At 39.9% G+C, this 15,102-nt stretch overlaps 1 protein-coding gene across 1 annotated transcript in view; it reads right to left on the reverse strand.

Annotated features, from left to right (window-relative positions):
- The window catches only part of fryb (furry homolog b (Drosophila)), a 120,883-nt gene that overhangs the window by 49,335 nt on the left and 56,446 nt on the right, over window positions 1–15,102 (reverse strand). The window contains exons 29-36 of the mRNA XM_031808761.1: window positions 14,680–14,851; window positions 12,496–12,752; window positions 12,045–12,191; window positions 11,169–11,337; window positions 7,235–7,325; window positions 7,034–7,104; window positions 5,231–5,381; window positions 349–452 (exon numbers count right to left, since the gene is read on the reverse strand). Coding sequence (XP_031664621.1) covers window positions 349–452; window positions 5,231–5,381; window positions 7,034–7,104; window positions 7,235–7,325; window positions 11,169–11,337; window positions 12,045–12,191; window positions 12,496–12,752; window positions 14,680–14,851 — 1,162 coding nt within the window. The remainder of the gene's footprint in view (window positions 1–348; window positions 453–5,230; window positions 5,382–7,033; window positions 7,105–7,234; window positions 7,326–11,168; window positions 11,338–12,044; window positions 12,192–12,495; window positions 12,753–14,679; window positions 14,852–15,102) is intronic.

Raw genomic sequence — 15,102 nt, forward strand, 5'->3', positions numbered from 1 at the left:
TTTGGATGAATTATTATTATTCTGTCATTTTTAATTGAACCTTTATTTAACGAGGCAAGTCAGTTAAGAACAATTTCTCATTAACAATGACGGCCTACACCGGCCAAACCCGGACGATGCTGAGCCAATTGTGCGCCACCCTATGGGACTCCCAATTACGTCCGGTTGTGATACAGCCTGGAATCGAACCAGGGTGCCTGTAGTGACGCCTCTAGCACTGAGATGCAGTACCTTAGACTGCTGCGCCACTCAGTGTGTGTGTGTGTGTGTGTGCGTGTGTGCATGTGTGTGTGCGTACGAGAGCGAGACCAAACACAGACAAACAGAGACTCAGAGAAGTTACTGTACCTAAGAAGAGGGCGTGCAGCAGTAGTGGAAGGTGAAGGGCCCAGTCCTCTCTCACACTGTGGTCCACCACCATCTCTGTCATGAAGATCACTGCTATGTTACACCTGAGAGAACGCACAACACAACACATGATTGAGTTAGTTAACCTGTACGAATAGAACAAAGGGAATAAAAAGGAATTTGCAAGTATCTGCACATTTCAAAAAACACGTTTTGGAACATGGGGCGGCAGGGTAGCCTAGTGGTTAGAGTGGAGGGGCGGCAGCGTAGCCTAGTGGTTAGAGTGGAGGGGCGGCAGGGTAGCCTAGTGGTTAGAGTGGAGGGGCGGCAGGGTAGCCTAGTGGTTAGAGTGGAGGGGCGGCAGGGTAGCCTAGTGGTTAGAGTGGAGGGGCGGCAGCGTAGCCTAGTGGTTAGAGTGGAGGGGCGGCAGGGTAGCCTAGTGGTTAGAGTGGAGGGGCGGCAGGGTAGCCTAGTGGTTAGAGTGGAGGGGCGGCAGGGTAGCCTAGTGGTTAGAGTGGAGGGGCGGCAGGGTAGCCTAGTGGTTAGAGTGGAGGGGCGGCAGGGTAGCCTAGTGGTTAGAGTGGAGGGGCGGCAGGGTAGCCTAGTGGTTAGAGTGGAGGGGCGGCAGGGTAGCCTAGTGGTTAGAGTGGAGGGGCGGCAGGGTAACCTAGTGGTTAGAGTGGAGGGGCGGCAGGGTAGCCTAGTGGTTAGAGTGGAGGGGCGGCAGGGTAGCCTAGTGGTTAGAGTGGAGGGGCGGCAGGGTAGCCTAGTGGTTAGAGTGGAGGGGCGGCAGGGTAGCCTAGTGGTTAGAGTGGAGGGGCGGCAGGGTAGCCTAGTGGTTAGAGTGGAGGGGCGGCAGGGTAGCCTAGTGGTTAGAGTGGAGGGGCGGAAGCGTAGCCTAGTGGTTAGAGTGGAGGGGCGGCAGCGTAGCCTAGTGGTTAGAGTGGAGGGGCGGCAGCGTAGCCTAGTGGTTAGAGTGGTGGGGCGGCAGCGTAGCCTAGTGGTTAGAGCGATGGACTAGTAACCGGAAAGTTGCAAGTTCAAACCCCTGAGCTGACAAGGTACAAATCTGTTGTTCTGCCCCTGAACAGGCAGTTAACCCACTGTTCCTAGGCCTTCATTGAAAATAAGAATTTGTCCTTAACTCATCTTGCCTAGTTAAATAAAATAAAAAACAAATAGAGGTCTTGATATTAACATGCTACATGAACTTTTAACGTTTTTTTCTCTCAAAAATGTATTTAATGACATTGTCATATAGTCCAACCATAGAGAAGAACACGCACACAGTTGACAGACAGCATTTTAAATAGACACACGTTTTTCCTCGACAGTGTCGTTGTATGTCTCTCTATTCATATCTCTGATCTCTGATCTCTTTCTCACTGAGACAGTGATGTTTATATTGTCTCACTGAGACAGAGATGTTTATATTGTCTCACTGAGACAGAGATGTTTATATTTTCTTACTGAGACAGAGATGTTTATATTGTTTTACTGAGACAGAGATGATTATATTGTCTTACTGAGACAGAGATGTTTATATTGTTTTACTGAGACAGAGATGATTATATTGTCTTACTGAGACAGAGATGATTATATTGTCTTACTGAGACAGAGATGATTATATTGTCTTACTGAGACAGAGATGATTATATTGTTTTACTGAGACAGAGATGTTTATATTGACTTACTGAGACAGAGATGTTTATATTGTTTTACTGAGACAGAGATGTTTATATTGTTTTACTGAGACAGAGATAATTATATTATCTCAGCAAGCCAGCAGCGTACCACCCTGCATACCACTGCTGGCTTGCTTCTGAAGCCAAGCAGGGTTGGTCCTGGTCAGTCCCTGGATGGGAGACCAGATGCTGCTGGAAGTGGTGTTGGAGGGCCAGTAGGAGGCACTCTTTCCTCTGGTCTAAAAAAAATATATACCCAATGCGCCAGGGCAGTGATGCCCTGTGTAGGGTGCTGTCATTTGGATGGGACAGTAGGAGGCACTCTTTCCTCAGGACGGTGTCCTGACTCTCTGAGGTCATTAAAGATCCCATGGCACTTATCGTAAGAGTAGGGGTGTTAACCCCCGGTGTCCTGGCTAAATTCCCAATCTGGCCCTCAAACCATCACGGTCACCTAATAATCCCCAGTTTACAATTGGCTCATTCATCCCCCTGTAACTATTTCCCTGTTTGTTGCTGTAAATGAGAACGTGTTCTCAGTCAATTTACCTGGTAAAATAAATCTGATTTTACTAAAACAGAGATTATTATATTTTCTTACTGAGACAGAAATAAAAACATTTTTTTTATTATTATTATTATTATTATTTGAACCTTTATTTAACCAGGAAGGGCTCATTGAGATTTAAAATCTCTTTTTCAAGAGCATCCTTGCCAAGATAGGCAGCACCAAGTCATTACAAAAATTACAGACAAACTACATGAAAAACTACAAGTAATCTAGTAAAAACCATAGAATTCACAAGAGTATATATTTTATATTGTCTTACTGAGACAGAGATAAATATATTGTCTTACTGAGACAGAGATAAATATATTGTCTTACTGAGACAGAGATAAATATATTGTCTTACTGAGACAGAGATAAATATATTGTCTTACTGAGACAGAGATATTTTATATTGTCTTACTGAGACAGAGATATTTATATTGTCTTACTGAGACAGAGATATTTATATTGTCTTACTGAGACAGAGATATTTTATATTGTCTTACTGAGACAGAGATATTTATATTTAGGTGGTGAGGAACCACCTAAATTCTCTACATTCTGTCCTGCAGCTGGATCAGCAGATTAGCAGCCTCTTGGCTGGAAAGGTGTGTGTGTGTGTGTGTGTGTGTGTGTGTGTACTGGATGTGCATGTGTGTCAGTGTTATTTTTGTTTTTGTTAAGTCCTATTTTAGTCAGTCATTTATGTCTAGTTTTTAGTCACAGTCATTTAAGTCCTATTTTAGTCAGTCATTTAAGTCTAGTTTTAGTCAGTCATTTGAGTCCTATTTTAGTCAGTCATTTGAGTCCTATTTTAGTCAGTCATTTAAGTCCTATTTTAGTCAGTCATTTAAGTCCTATTTTAGTCAGTCATTTATGTCTAGTTTTTAGTCACAGTCATTTAAGTCCTATTTTAGTCACAGTCATTTAAGTCCTATTTTAGTCAGTCATTTAAGTCCTATTTTAGTCAGTCATTTGAGTCCTATTTTAGTCAGTCATTTGAGTCCTATTTTAGTCAGTCATTTAAGTCCTATTTTAGTCCGTCATTTGAGTCCTATTTTAGTCAGTCATTTGAGTCCTATTTTAGTCAGTCATTTAAGTCCTATTTTAGTCAGTCATTTAAGTCCTATTTTAGTCAGTCATTTAAGTCTAGTTTTTAGTCATTGTAGTTTTCTTTTGTTTTATTAAATAGTTCATACACACCTCTAACTTACCTTCCATCTTGTACATAATAGATTCCATTCCCTTGTTCACACCATTTTAGTCACTGTAATAGTCAGTGCATTCTTTTCTATTAAATAACGTCATATCTAGGCTACTGTACACATTCAGATAGCCATGTCCAACTAGGCCTACTATCCCCTCATATACCATAGCTGGCAACATTGATATTGTGGGATATTGTAACCAATGCTAGCCTTAGTCAACCATATAGGCCTACCATAAAGTCTTGGCTACAGGTTAAACAATTTACAGCTCTGACTTTCTCCCCATCATAACCGTCAAGGTCATAAATAACTGTGGTTTCCCTGAAAAGGGGTGAATTTTAGCTTTCCAGATATGCCAGAAGTATTACTGTACTCCTAATAGTCAACAAATGGCATTTGTGGACCGCAACACAGATGAATGAATAACAGTGTCAGAAAATAAGAGCTTCTGATGAGATCAAAGCAAAAATAGATCAAATTAAGGATCTTTATATGACAAAGTTTGCTACAGCAGAAAAATAATCCTGCAGCAACAGGAAATATGAAATATTATGTGGATTATAATACTTTTTTGTTGGGGTTGATACATTTTTCATTAGGGCAAATGAAGTCTAACATTTTAAAGTGAAAATTACAAACTTTAGAAGCATGTTTTTTACATTTTTTTTAGTTTCCATTTCCTACTGTGCAGGAAAATTCTCAGCAACAAAAGGAGTGATCAAATTAAGATCCTACATCTGTAAACAGTATTGTTTCCTAGCGGCTTCACATCAGTTCAAAAGATTGACGAGTGACTGAAGAGACCGCCTGGGAGAGCCGCGCAGATCAGCTCAAATGAAAGATGACAATTCTGCCAATGAGAGGACTGCATATAATATTCTGCAGGAGCTTCATGTCAAATGAAATGCCCATTAGTCTCACATTTTTCAGTTAAGAACAAATTCTTATTTTCAATGACGGCCTAACCCAGTGGGTTAACTGCCTGTTCAGGGGCAGAACAACAGATTTGTACCTTGTCAGCTCGGGGGTTTGAACTTGCAACCTTCCGGTTACTAGTCCAACGCTCTAACCACTCGGCTACCCTGCTGCCGAATTCTCATCTCGTCACACTTTTGTAGACTAAAATAAAAAGTAATTTGTAATAGTAATGTTTTTTTCCCCCCAGGGCATCTCGTCTCGTTATCCTCGTGGTTTTAGTCAGGAAAAGCAGGTAGTTGACTAGTGTTTTTCATCATATTTATTGTTGTGTGTTTACCTGTGTAGTGGTCCCCTAGGTGTGATGGTTTTAGTCAGGAAAAGCAGGTAGTTGACTAGTGTTTTTCATCATATTTATTGTTGTGTGTTTACCTGTGTAGTGGTCCCCTAGGTGTGATGGTTTTAGTCAGGAAAAGCAGGTAGTTGACTAGTGTTTTTCATCATATTTATTGTTGTGTGTTTACCTGTGTAGTGGTCCCCTAGGTGTGATGGTTTCAGGAAGGTAGTCCACCAGCGGCGCCCAGCAACCTCCGTTAACTGGCATGGGCAACGGCTGCGGCCGATTGGTCTCCAACACGCTCATCAGCCAACCAGCATACGGCGGGAGAGGGTCATCTGGGGGAATAGACCAATCAGGAAACAGTGTTATGTTCTAACAATTAGAACCAGGAGTATTTTTTTATCAGACCTGGGTTTAGACAAACACACACACACACATAATGATAATCAGATCTGGGTTTAGAATGATAATCAGATCTGGGTTTAGAATGATAATCAGATCTGGGTTTAGATTGATAATCAGATCTGGGTTTAGAATGATAATCAGATCTGGGTTTAGAATGATAATCAGATCTGGGTTTAGAATGATAGTAAAGATCTGGGTTTAGAATGATAGTAAAGATCTGGGTTTAAATATGATTCGAAATCTTTAAGATACATTGATTGTTTGCATTAGATTTCCTAGAGAGCCAGGTGGGCGGGGTTTTCCATTTTACACCAATCAGGCTCAATCAAGCAAAAGATATTAGAAAATATTTGATTTATTAAAATCTGTAAGCGCTGTTAGACAATAAAACCTGAACAATAAGGGAAACTCTAAAGACTGATGAAAGAAGAGCCACCATGTGACAGCATGGTGACAAACCACCACAGAACTATCTCATGAATGTGTGGTATGAGATTAGCCAATCAGACATCGCAAAACACACAAACACATTTGAGAGCGACACAAACACACACTCTTGAGTGGGAGACATATACTCTTGATAGTGAGACAGACAAAAAGGCAGACACGCATACAAACACACACACTTGAAAGCGAGACATACACACATTGGTCTGGATTCCTCCCAAAGCATGCAGGCTAAACATAGACAGAATGCCTTCACTGATGACAGGCTGACACTGTGTGTGTTCTGTGGTTGGTATGGCTGATATCCAGACTGAATATCTGTGCTGGTGTCTGATATGTCTGTAAGGGAAAGTGATACTGTAGAACATGGTCAGTATCCTGTCTGTATCCTGTCTGTATCAGGTCTGTATCCTGTCTGTGTCTGTATCTGGTCTATGTCTGTATCCTGTCCGTATCAGAGACAGATAAGGGAGGAATGGAAGTGCCTGCCTGCACTGAGAAGTGAACCATTGCTCTTCTGTGTTGGAACATGTGGTCAGAGTAGGCAGAGTAGGCTGCTCAGCCAAATTCCAGCACCAGATGTAGGATCTTAATTTGCAATGCAGGAAATCTAAAACGTGTAGGATATTTAAAGTTTGAAAAGGCTTCTGAAGTTTGCAACTTCCAAGTAGAAAGTTTTGACTTAATTTTACTCAAAAAAAATTATATTAATTATAATCCACATAATAATTCAAATTTCCTGTTGCTGCAGGATTATTTTCCTGCTGTAGCAAACGCTCTCAAATTAAGATCCTACATCTGTCACAAAGCATGTCTATCTTTATGTTGTAAAACTCCTTTCAGTCTCTCTCTCTCTCGCTGTGTGTGTGTGTGTGTGTGTGTGTAAATCTCTTGTAAATTTGTCAAAGACGCTACGAGATGAGTGATAATTACAACAACAGACTACTAACGAGGTTGAAGTGACTAACACTATGAGGACATTGTGGAGAGGAATGCAGAGCCCAAGGCCCTTTCCCATAGGGGTTGTGTGTGTTTACAGACTGCAGAGGAATCTGCAGGGAGGTTCCGCGCCGTCACGGAAATTCAATTAGCAGAATTAAAAAAATTGGGGATTAAGGTTTAAGGTTCTACTCACTCTTCTCGTCGTCATAGGAACCGCCTGAGCTGTTACTGTAGCGAGACTCCAGTCTGTTGTGAGCCTTGGACCTGAGAACACACACACAGTGAGGGTAGGCGTTTACATTTAAAGTGTCATCACATTGATCTCTGAATAATAAAGTTAGTTGTAAAGATTGTATAAAATATCTACCCAAAGGGTGCTGTGATGGGGACCCACCTCTCCTCGTTCTCTCTGGACAGCTTGGACTCCTCTGTCTCTGGGAAGTTCTCCTGTCCTGCCACTACTGTGTTACTGCTGGACGTAGTGCCTGGACAACACACAACAACGTAAATGCATAAACAACAACAACAACAACATTAGAATAAATACAACAACAGTACACGCGCGGAAGTTCTCCTGTCCTGCCTGAACAACAATCAACAGAAATATATAAACAACAACATAAATACATAAACAACAACAACATAAATACATAAACAACAACATAAATACATAAACAACAACATGAATACATAAACAACAACAGCATAAACACATAAACAACAACAACATAAATACATAAACAACAACAACATAAATACATAAACAACAACAACATTAATACATAGACAACAACAACATAAATACATAAACAACAACAACATAAATACATAAACAACAACATAAATACATAAACAACAACAACATACATACATAAACAACAACAACAACATAAACAACAACGACATAAATACATAAACAACAACAACATAAATACATAAACAACAACAACATAAACAACAACAACAACATAAACAACAACAACAAATAAATACATAAACAACAACAACATAAATACATAAACAACAACAACATAAATACATAAACAACAACAACCTAAACAAATACATACAGTAAAGAGTTGTGTAAAGCAACTACATAACACCGGAGAGAAAATGTCATTATATCTGACGTCATGACACATTTCTACCAGGGGAAATTAGAGGGAGGAGCTTATTCTACATTTCATAGAAGAGGTGGTGTATTCAAGAAAAAGACGTGACATTATAAAAATAGCACAAACGGACGAGCATTCCTATTGGATCCCAAATTCAGACGGATTCCTCCGTTTCAAAACGTTTATTCCATTGTTTTGAACGTTTGTTTTTAGGACTGATGCCCAGCTGAGCATTCTACTCAATGCAGGTGCTGATGAAGATTTCATCTAAAGTACATTACTGTGGCTTGGAAACACGATGACATTCAAGACGAAGAGAATACTTTGTAGGACAAGCTTTTGACATAATTTTGATGCCACCAGATTGATTGTAGATGCAGTATAACGTTAGGTAGCTAACGTTAGCATTGTAAGTTATTTCTGACTAAATTTGCCAAATCACCAGATTGATTTTATATGCAGTATAACGTTAGGTAGCTAACGTTAGCATTGTAAGCTATTTCTAACTAAATTTGCTAGCTCATAGCAACATTGCCATCTCTCTAAAGTAAACTTGACGACATCATAACGATGGCAAAGTTGTTTCCAACTAATTGTACGTCTACTTTAACAATGACATCGTATTTCAATGCCACTATAGTATAATTTTGACAAAACATTCATTAGTCCCCATTCAGAAAGACTGAGCACTAACCATATATATATCGGATATCAATATTCTGTGGCATCTTTAGAGCCAAGTGACAGAGGTGCAACCCATTCGTTAAATGACTAGAGGGGCTATGTCATAAACCCTTAAAGTTCCGGAATGGGGTGAAAATGGGAGCCATATTGGTCAGGGAGAAATCCAAACCAGTCTAATTGGAATGAATGGCTGTAGAGGCATAATCATTTTACCGATGCAGGAAAATAAAAGTAAGGCGTGTGATATATCAGATATTGTGTAATATAATTATTGTCAACTTAAAATATTGTCATATAATTCTAAATACCGTTTTTACGGGTTTTATACACATTTGAGACCATAAATGTCTCTAAAACAATGAAATATTGGAAAGCTGAGACAGTACAATAGCTATTATACAGCATGGAAAGCTATTATACAGTATGGAAAGCTATTATACAGTATTGAAAGCTATTATACAGTATTGAAAGCTATTATACAGTATTGAAAGCTATTATACAGTATTGAAAGCTATTATACAGTATGATACAATAGCTATTATACAGTATGGAAAGCTATTATACAGTATGATACAATAGCTATTATACAGTATGGAAAGCTATTATACAGTATGATACAATAGCTATTATACAGTATTGAAAGCTATTATACAGTATGATACAATAGCTATTATACAGCATGGAAAGCTATTATACAGTATGGAAAGCTATTATACAGTATGATACAATAGCTATTATACAGTATGATACAATAGCTATTATACAGTATGGAAAGCTATTATACAGTATGATACAATAGCTATTATACAGTATTGAAAGCTATTATACAGTATGATACAATAGCTATTATACAGTATGGAAAGCTATTATACAGTATGATACAATAGCTATTATACAGTATGATACAATAGCTATTATACAGTATGGAAAGCTATTATACAGTATGATACAATAGCTATTATACAGTATGATACAATAGCTATTATACAGTATGATACAATAGCTATTATACAGCATGGAAAGCTATTATACAGTATGGAAAGCTATTATACAGTATGATACAATAGCTATTATACAGTATGGAAAGCTATTATACAGTATGGAAAGCTATTATACAGTATGGAAAGCTATTATACAGTATGATACAATAGCTATTATACAGTATGTAAAGCTATTATACAGTATGGAAAGCTATTATACAGTATGGAAAGCTATTATTCAGTATGGAAAGCTATTATACAGTATGGAAAGCTATTATACAGTATGGAAAGCTATTATACAGTATGATACAATAGCTATTATACAGTATGGAAAGCTATTATACAGTATGGAAAGCTATTATACAGTATGATACAATAGCTATTATACAGCATGGAAAGCTATTATACAGTATGGAAAGCTATTATACAGTATGGAAAGCTATTATACAGTATGATACAATAGCTATTATTCAGTATGGAAAGCTATTATACAGTATGATACAATAGCTATTATACAGCATGGAAAGCTATTATACAGTATGGAAAGCTATTATACAGTATGGAAAGCTATTATTCAGTATGGAAAGCTATTATACAGTATGGAAAGCTATTATACAGTATGATACAATAGCTATTATACAGTATGGAAAGCTATTATACAGTATGGAAAGCTATTATTCAGTATGGAAAGTTATTATACAGTATGGAAAGCTATTATACAGTATGGAAAGCTATTATTCAGTATGGAAAGCTATTATACAGTATGGAAAGCTATTATACAGTATGGAAAGCTATTATACAGTATGATACAATAGCTATTATACAGCATGGAAAGCTATTATTCCGTATGGAAAGCTATTATACAGTATGATACAGTAGCAGTACTTGTTGCATTGACAACTTGTCTAAGTCCCATCATGCACTGATGATGTCAGCCCGTGTCTGGCTGTGGATTGGCTGCCTTGTCTGAATGGAATGTTGGCATATTGGCAGTTAATTTGAAACATGTATGGAATCATTCCTCTAAAACGGTCTGGCTAGCTAGCTAACAAACACACAGCGCAGATAAACTCTTCAAAAATCATTATTTTACACAATATCTTTTCACAGCGCTGGCAAACCACGGTTGTCCAACTCCCCTGATGAAATGACAATTATCCCATCATGAGAAGGTTAATGTTCATTCTGGTATTCTAATTCCTAATTCTATAGATGCGGATGTCAACCACAACACATGTTCATGTCATCATCACCAATCAACTTGCATTACAGTTCAAAACGATGCTACCCAGCTTCTTCTAAATCTGAAAAGGGACAACTTCTAAATGTCACGCAGCGAAAACAGCCAAATATATCAACATCGGACTAAAGTAACCACATTGTCTGTCGGGTTTTGCCGAATGTCCATTTTGTTAGATCAGATATGTTGATTGTGCGTCAGTCTGGTATATGAACTGGGTTGCAATGACTCCTTTACCGAAAATGACCCCTGCTTCCTGGTTTTGTGACGGACACCTGGCCCCAGCCAATGAGCAACCTCCTGTCTCACCTGAGTGGTGAGCAGACATCTTGTTACTGGCTGCGAAGCGGTAGAAGGGCGGGTTATCACAGTGCAGAACCACAGGGTTGACTGGGTCTGTCTGCTGCAGCTCAAACAACAGCTCCTCCATGGTCTGAATGGTGTTGTTACGACACAGGTAGATCACCACCTTCTTGATCTGAAACACACACACACAATACACACCATACACACAACACACACACAATACACACACACATACACAATACACACATGCACAATACACACACACAATACACACACACACAATAAACACACACACACAATACACACACACAATACACACACACACACACACACAATACACACAACCCACACACAAACAATACACACACACACACAATACACACACGCACACGCACAATACACACACACACACACACACACACACACACACACAGGTTAGCACAGTCTTTACACGATAAACTAAGACATCGGTATCACTGCTGACCCCACATACGGATGAGGAACTGGAGAACAAGATGCAGGTTGTTTAAGTGTGTGTGTGTGTGTGTGTGTGTGTATTGTGTGTGCGTACGTGCGTGTGTGTGTGTGTATTGTGTGTGTGTTTGTTTGTGCGTGTGTGTGAGTGTGCATGCGTGTGTGTGTATTGTGTGTGCGTACGTGCGTGTGTGTGTGTATTGTGTGTGTGTGTGTGTGTTTGTGCGTGTGTGTGAGTGTGCATGCGTGTGTATTGTGTGTGTGTGTGTGTGTGTATTGTGTGTGTGTTTGTTTGTGCGTGTGTGTGAGTGTATGCGTGTGTGTGTATTGTGTGTGCGTACGTGCGTGTGTGTGTATTGTGTGTGCGTATGTGTGTGTGTGTGTGTGTATGTACACTTTACTCACGTAGGGCAGCAGCGTGGTATCAGAGCTGACTCCACAGAGGCTGATGAGGAACTGGAGCGCTGTACGCAGGTTGTTACTCCACTTCTCATTGGACACCAGGGCGTTCCACGCGTTCTCCATCTCTGGACCTGGAACCTCGTCTCCATACTGACAGGAGAACCCAGGAGAAGCCAGGAGAACAGTCAGGAATAAGTACTAGACCTGTCAAACTCAGGAAACACTTTAAAGCTTGGGAATTAGGTAGAATGATAATATACTGTACAAGTCAAACTCAGACAATAGTGGTTGGAACCTCTCATCATTTACAGTTATTAGATAGATCAATATCTGGGTAAACAGAATGATACTAACTAATCAATTAAGGAATCAATTAACTACAAAGCAGAAACATAAATCAGCTTCCACATAAAAGAAACAACCCCACAAGGTCACACTCCTAAACCCTGCTGACCTTAGCAGTCATGAACATGAGGTTGTTGAGGACCAGAGAGCTGGCCTGGAGGGAGCCCCAGCCGTTCCCCCGGAGCCGAGGGGCGAGACCCAGGGTGTGTGCCCGACCACGGGGCTCCTCTTCTGGGGTACAGGGGCTGGAAGCAGGGGGTAGGAGGCCTGTATCCACCAGCTCTATGTTAGACAGCCAGGGTAGCAGGTAGGACAACATGATCTGTCTGCCGTTAGGATGGGTGGTGGAGAAACGCTGGGACACCTCTGATGGAGGGAGAGAGGAGGGGGAGGGAGAGAGAGAGGGGGGGGGAGGGAGAGAGAGAGAGAGAGGGAGAGAGAGGGGGAGGGAGAGAGAGGGGGGGGGAGAGAGAGGGAGGGAGAGAGAGGAGGGGGGGAGAGAGAGAGAGGGAGGGAGAGAAGGGGAGAGGGGAGGAAGAGAGGGGAGTTAGTTGGAAGGAGAGAGAGAAGGGGAGAGGGGAGGAAGAGAGGGGAGAGAGTTGGAGGGAGAGAGAGGGGGAGAGGGGAGAGAGTTGGAGGGAGGGAGAGAAGGGGAGAAATAGTTTGAGCAGTCCTTGGTAGAAGAAAGTGCACATGAACACCAATTCTCTCTCTCTACACACACGCACACAGTCTTGTACAGCTAACCTTGTGGGGACACCCAATTCAGTCCCATTCAAAATCCTATTTTCCCTAGCCCTAAACCTAACCCGTACTCACACCCTTGCCCTAGACTTAATCCAAAAACCTAACCTTAACCCTAAACTTAACCCTTAACGTAATTCTAACCCTAACACTAATCCTAACCTTAATTCTAACCCTAACACTAATCCTAACCTTAATTCTAACCCTAACACTAATCCTAACCTTAATTCTAATCCTAACACTAATTCTAACCCTAACAATAATCCTAACCTTAATTCTAATCCTAACACTAATTCTAACCTTAATTCTAACCCTAACACTAATCCTAACCTTAATTCTAACCCTAACACTAATCCTAACCTTAATTCTAATCCTAACACTAATTCTAACCTTAATTCTAATCCTAACACTAATTCTAACCTTAATTCTAACCCTAACACTAATCCTAACCTTAATTCTAACCATAACACTAATTCTAACCTTAATTCTAACCCTAACACTAATCCTAACCTTAATTCTAACCCTAACACTAATCCTAACCTTAATTCTAACACTAACACTAATCCTAACCTTAATTCTAACCCTAACACTAATCCTAACCTTAATTCTAACCCTAACACTAATTATAACCTTAATTCTAACCCTAACTATAACCTTAATTCTAACCCTAACACTAATCCTAACCTTAATTCTAATCCTAACACTAATCCTAACCTTAATTCTAACCCTAACACTAATCCTAACCTTAATTCTAACACTAACACTAATCCTAACCTTAATTCTAACACTAACACTAATTATAACCTTAATTCTAACCCTAACACTAATCCTAACCTTAATTCTAACCCTAACACTAATCCTAACCTTAATTCTAACCCTAACACTAATTATAACCTTAATTTTAACCCTAACACTAATTATAACCTTAATTCTAACCCTAACACTAATTATAACCTTAATTCTAACCATAACTATAACCTTAATTCTAACCCTAACACTAATCCTAACCTTAATTCTAACCCTAACACTAATCCTAACCTTAATTCTAATCCTAACACTAATTATAACCTTAATTCTAACCCTAACACTAATCCTAACCTTAATTCTAACCCTAACACTAATCCTAACCTTAATTCTAATCCTAACACTAATCCTAACCTTAATTCTAACCCAAACACTAATCCTAACCTTAATTCTAATCCTAACACTAATCCTAACCTTAATTCTAACCCAAACACTAATCCTAACCTTAATTCTAACACCAATTCTAACCTGAACCCTAAACCCCCTAGAAACAGCATTTGACCTCGTGACGACTAATAAAATGTCCCCAGTTGGTCAGAATTGTATTTGTTTACTATTCTAGTGGGGACTTCTGGTTAAACATGTACACACACCCAAACACACACACAGACAGACACACACACAGACAGACACATATACAGACACACACACAGACAGACACACACACAGACACACACACAGACACAGACAGACACATACACATACACACACACACAGACATACACACACACACATGTGTAGTAACCTGAGAAGAGAGGCAGAGTGAGCTCAGGATACATGGAGGCCAGCTGTGTAGAGAGTGAGGACAGAGAGACGCTGTAGAGAGGAGGTAGAGGTCCATGGGTCCCATACAGAATGTTACCAGGCTTCTGCTCCACCATGCGCTTAGAGTACACACACAGCTTGGCTTCCAGAACCTGAAACACACACACATCAGATACACACATCAGCTACACACACACACATCAGATACACACACCTAACGCTTAGAGTACACACACAGCTTGGCTTCCAGAACCTGAAACACACACACATCAGACACACACATCAGACACACACATCAGATACACACACCTAACACACACACATCAGATACACACACCTAACACACACACATCAGATACACACACCTAACACACACACATCAGATACACACAGCTAACACACA

Source organism: Oncorhynchus kisutch, linkage group LG29 (genome assembly GCF_002021735.2).
Source record: "Oncorhynchus kisutch isolate 150728-3 linkage group LG29, Okis_V2, whole genome shotgun sequence".
Classification (NCBI taxonomy): Eukaryota; Metazoa; Chordata; class Actinopteri; order Salmoniformes; family Salmonidae; genus Oncorhynchus; species Oncorhynchus kisutch.